This window comes from Belonocnema kinseyi, chromosome 9 (genome assembly GCF_010883055.1).
Source record: "Belonocnema kinseyi isolate 2016_QV_RU_SX_M_011 chromosome 9, B_treatae_v1, whole genome shotgun sequence".
NCBI lineage: Eukaryota > Metazoa > Arthropoda > Insecta > Hymenoptera > Cynipidae > Belonocnema > Belonocnema kinseyi.
This window is the reverse complement of record NC_046665.1, coordinates 80160685-80165104: the sequence shown is the minus strand read 5'-3', so window position 1 is coordinate 80165104 and position 4420 is coordinate 80160685. Positions and strand designations below refer to the sequence as shown.

The 4420-nt window shown below is 31.4% G+C and overlaps 1 protein-coding gene across 1 annotated transcript in view; it reads right to left on the bottom strand.

The window, feature by feature from the left end:
* Positions 1 to 1263: 1263 nt before the first annotated feature.
* The window catches only part of LOC117180785, a 7421-nt gene continuing 4264 nt past the window's right edge, over positions 1264 to 4420 (bottom strand). Inside the window, exon 4 of the mRNA XM_033373286.1 lies at positions 1264 to 1559. Coding sequence (XP_033229177.1) covers positions 1347 to 1559 — 213 coding nt within the window. The 3' untranslated portion in view covers positions 1264 to 1346. The remainder of the gene's footprint in view (positions 1560 to 4420) is intronic.

Genomic DNA, 4420 nt, shown 5'->3' with positions numbered 1-4420 from the left:
GAGGGCGCATACTTTGAATAAAATATTTGTTATCATTCTCTTGAAATAAATGTGTTTTTTTCTTGAAAAAATACCGGTTTCATATGTATACACCTGATATATTGAGCTTATTTGATGCAAAATTTATTTTAATTCATTGTTTTTTAATTCAATTTTATTTCGAGAATTAGTTTGAAAATAAAAATAGTTTTTTAGAAAAGGATTCTTTTTTAATTCTGCTGAATTTTTCGTATCTTTCAAACTTACTGACCGCTCTTTCATTGAAAAAAAACTTTTTCTTAATTTTTCTATCTTTATTTAAATGAAACCATTTTATTGTGCATCAGAAAACAAAGAGATTGACCTATTATATATTCAAATTATTTATAATAATAAGCATTCTGCCCGCACTTATGATATTTCTCATTTTCTTAAATTTTCTAACTTCAAATGTTCAAATAAATATACGTTTTGGAAGGATCCTAATTATAACCTACATTACCTTAAGGTGCAATTTGTCCTCTTCAAAATGGCGCTTGAAATTTTTTAATTAGTTTATTATAAAAGCAATGACATGATTTTTTCAAAAAAATGTCAAAAACACGATTTTTTGCGATTTTTATTTGTTTAAACATTTTTTTCAACATTTTAAATTCATTAAAACAGGATGTTATATACAACAATCTCTTCGACATTAAAAACGGAGAGAATGGTGTATATTAACATCTGATTCCGATGAAAGGAAAAGATTGTGCACAAGGAAACCAAATGGGGGACATTTGTCACCCACAGGAGCCGGTGAGGACAAAAAAATGTATAGGATCCGTCTAGGGTTAAGTATGTAAGCAGAAAAAACACATTTATTTTAACGTGTAACAGCAAACTTTTTTTCCTCATTTCCGTTAAATATTTAGTTTACCCTTGTCTCCATATTAGAAAATAAATGTTCAAAATAGTTTTTATTACGCAGTAAAATGCACCAGAAACGGTCCATACGCCCCTGACTGACAGCCTGCACTTTATGTTACCGTTAGTCAAAAAATTGACATTATATCCAGGTTTGACTGTACTTATAAAAGTATTGCAACCTATTGCAAATTTACACTTGTAAACTTGTTACACCAGCAATAAATTTTAGATATTCTTCTTCCAAACTTCATGTTTTATTTAATTCGTTCTTAATATAATTTTCGATAACCAGTCTCACATTCGCAGAGATAAACTTAGCTTTACAGAGTAACCTAAAAATTAAGCTTCTCATATCTTGATCCGAAAATTAAAAATGTTACTAATACTTAGAATACCAGAAGGAATATGGCCCGTTTTGTCAACATATATTTGAAGAATGAACGTAGAAAGTTGAGATTTTAGGAAGTTGCATAAATTGCCTCTATTATTAGATCCGACTCTCCTGTCTGTTTAATGGGCAAGTACACCCCTCCATACATTTGCAAGCCAAACATTGTTATATTGGCGGTGTTCAGGGGTGTCGCATTCATAACTTCTTGGCCACGAAAGAAAGCTTTGAAGTCCTGCAGGGGCAAATAATTAGTTGAAAACTGCGTGGTTGACATTGATACCTGCAAAATTAACATAAATTAGTTTCCTCCATAATCAACCTCTTCCGTTTTGAATTCGTGCATATTATTTTATTACAATTTAATCCATTTAAGATACCTTTCTATATCTTTTCAGAATTTTGAATTAGGTATTTTCACTTCAACCATCAGCTAACTTCACTTCGTTAATAGCTGAGGGGAAAACAATGGATCAAATGTTGATTGATGTGAAAATACTTAATAGAATTATAATTTAAAAATTGCGCGCTGCACGCGCAAGCTTAAGCCCTGGACATAGGAATGAGAGGGGACTAGCCACATGCTCTCTAACTATGGGCCGGGGATTGATCAGAAGTAACAGGGGGGGGGGGGGCTTCTTGAATTGCAAATTCTCCGTGGGAAATTTGCCCAAGAAACATATAAATGTTCATAAGTGATCAAAATAATCTTAATTATGGAGGATATAGATGAAGTAGTCAAATGAAGAATTAGATAATAATAAATAAGGAATAAATAAATATAAAAATAAATATATGAAATATAATATCGAACATTCAATATAAAGAATTAATACAAAAATAAATAAAAATAAATAATAAATTGCGAAAATTAGTAAGTAATACATAATATCGAACTGTATAATTCTAAAAAAACACCTTTCTCTTTCCAGGATGTAATTATTTTAACAACGAAGTATTGCGATAAATAAATACAGTTGGAAAAACTATGTAAAATGTACAAATTATTTACACGCTGAATTGATTTTGAAATCATGCAGGCTGAACACGACTTGACACAATTTTTTTTCTCAGAGTTATGAGTATCTTAACTTTTAAAACTTGTGACGTATTTCATTTGAAAATTTTCTGGATGGAACAAAGAATTTTGTTTGTTACTCCAAAATTATTATTCACATTTTGTGCGAAAACAAAAAGAGACACGAAAGAAAAATTTACCTTAGCTTATTTGACTTTTTTCCGTATCTCGTCTTGTTTCCGGACAAAATGTAAATTATCATTTTTAAATAATAAAGAAAAAAAATTGTTTCTCCTCTATAAGGCGCGGGTTCAAGGTAAACTCTAATGAGAAATATTCATGACAATAGGACCAACCTAAAACGCTGGCCTTTTTGAGAAAATTGAGTTCCAAAATGTTTAGAAAAATCACGGCCATTTTGTCAGTTTTAAGAAATTTCCACATTTTCTTGTAAAATTCGAAACAGAATGGAAATAAGTATTAGATTTAAAATATATTTAGGTTTATTTATTAAACATCTTATTGCAACTTGTTTCGTTTTTCCATAAATTTAATTTGTTTATTTGCAATGGTATTTTTTACGATTTGAATTAAAAATACGCATTCTAGCGTAAAGTGAGTCTAAAAAAATTGGTAGATACAATTTAGTTGCAATATAAAAAATATATAAAATGTTATTCAAGCTTGTGTTCTTAAATTTTTTGTTCTTGACTCTTTCATATCGTGCGTAGCTTGGCTTAAAATCTTCATTTTCGTTTTTTGGGGGATTTTCAAAGTGTTAAAATTCTGTTAATTTTCTTTTTATCAAAAAAAGTCGTGATGATAAATTGTTCGAATTTTTAATTACTACAAAGAGCTGCACGTACAATTTTTAAAAATTGAAAAAAGTAGTCTTCAAATGAGGAGATTGCTCTATTCGAATATTCATCCAAAATTTAGGACTCGCAACTTAAGATACGTCTTACATGATAAAAAAAATCTTAATGGGAGCAGGTGCGCATAATGCACAGGAGGGCCGTACCCTCTTGTGTTTAAGTGAATTCAAGTTCGAATACAAAAATAATTATATCATTTCATGATGTCGATCAAATCTGGTATCCAAGAAAAATTGGATCATTTAATTCACCCGGGATAAGTTCGCGTTGTCCATAAATTACGTCACGCTATTATATGTTTAGTTTTTACACGTACCCCTTTCATTTAACGTTATGTCCACATCCACATACAAAAAATCCCCTAAGTGTTTTCCAACTTAAAATCCCGAATAGAAAACGGATAGACTCGGGACTCTATCCGGACCTATCCGGGAAACTTTCGGGTTTGGTAACCAGGTTATATTCGTAACTTATACAGAACCCCGGGAAATATTGATGCAGCTCATACCCAGTTCTAGCAGGGATTTAGACGACCCATAATTTCACTCTCTGCGGGCCTATCCGGTAGTTATATGGTACACCAGGAAATATCTATCCGGGTCTAATCCGGCTCGAAACAGCTGATTTAACATAATGATAAATTTGAAATAAATAATCGTATGCACACCTTAGCCAACTTAGCATTCGAACTAATGATTATAGTTTTAGTATTCCTGGGTGGAAATTTAAGTCTGGAGCTGGCCATTCTACGGTCGGAGAGCCCGGCTTTCAGCCGGGAACTGGCCGGGGAGCCCGACCGTAGCCCGGACAAGATCAATTGGTGCTTTACTAGATTTAAATGATGCAGGTTTCAATTGCATGAAGAGCATCAGTCACTGAATTAGGGAATCAATTTGATTTTTTTTACTTTAGAATTGGATCATATTAATATATGAAATTCCACACGCCCAGCACACAGCCAACATTAACTATTTTCACTTCGTCGTTGAGAGACAAAAAAGTTATTTAAAAAATAAATGTTAAATTATTGCGAGTATTTTGACTTTAAATATTAATAGTCCTGTTTAGAGTAAATACATACATTACATTTTTAAACATTGTATTACAAATAAAATTTCTAACGCTACGGAATATCGAACCTACATATCTATACCTACCAGGTGTATACATATGAAACCGGTATTTTTTCAAGAAAAAAACACATTTATTTCAAGAGAATGATAACAAATATTTTATTCAAAGTATGCGCCC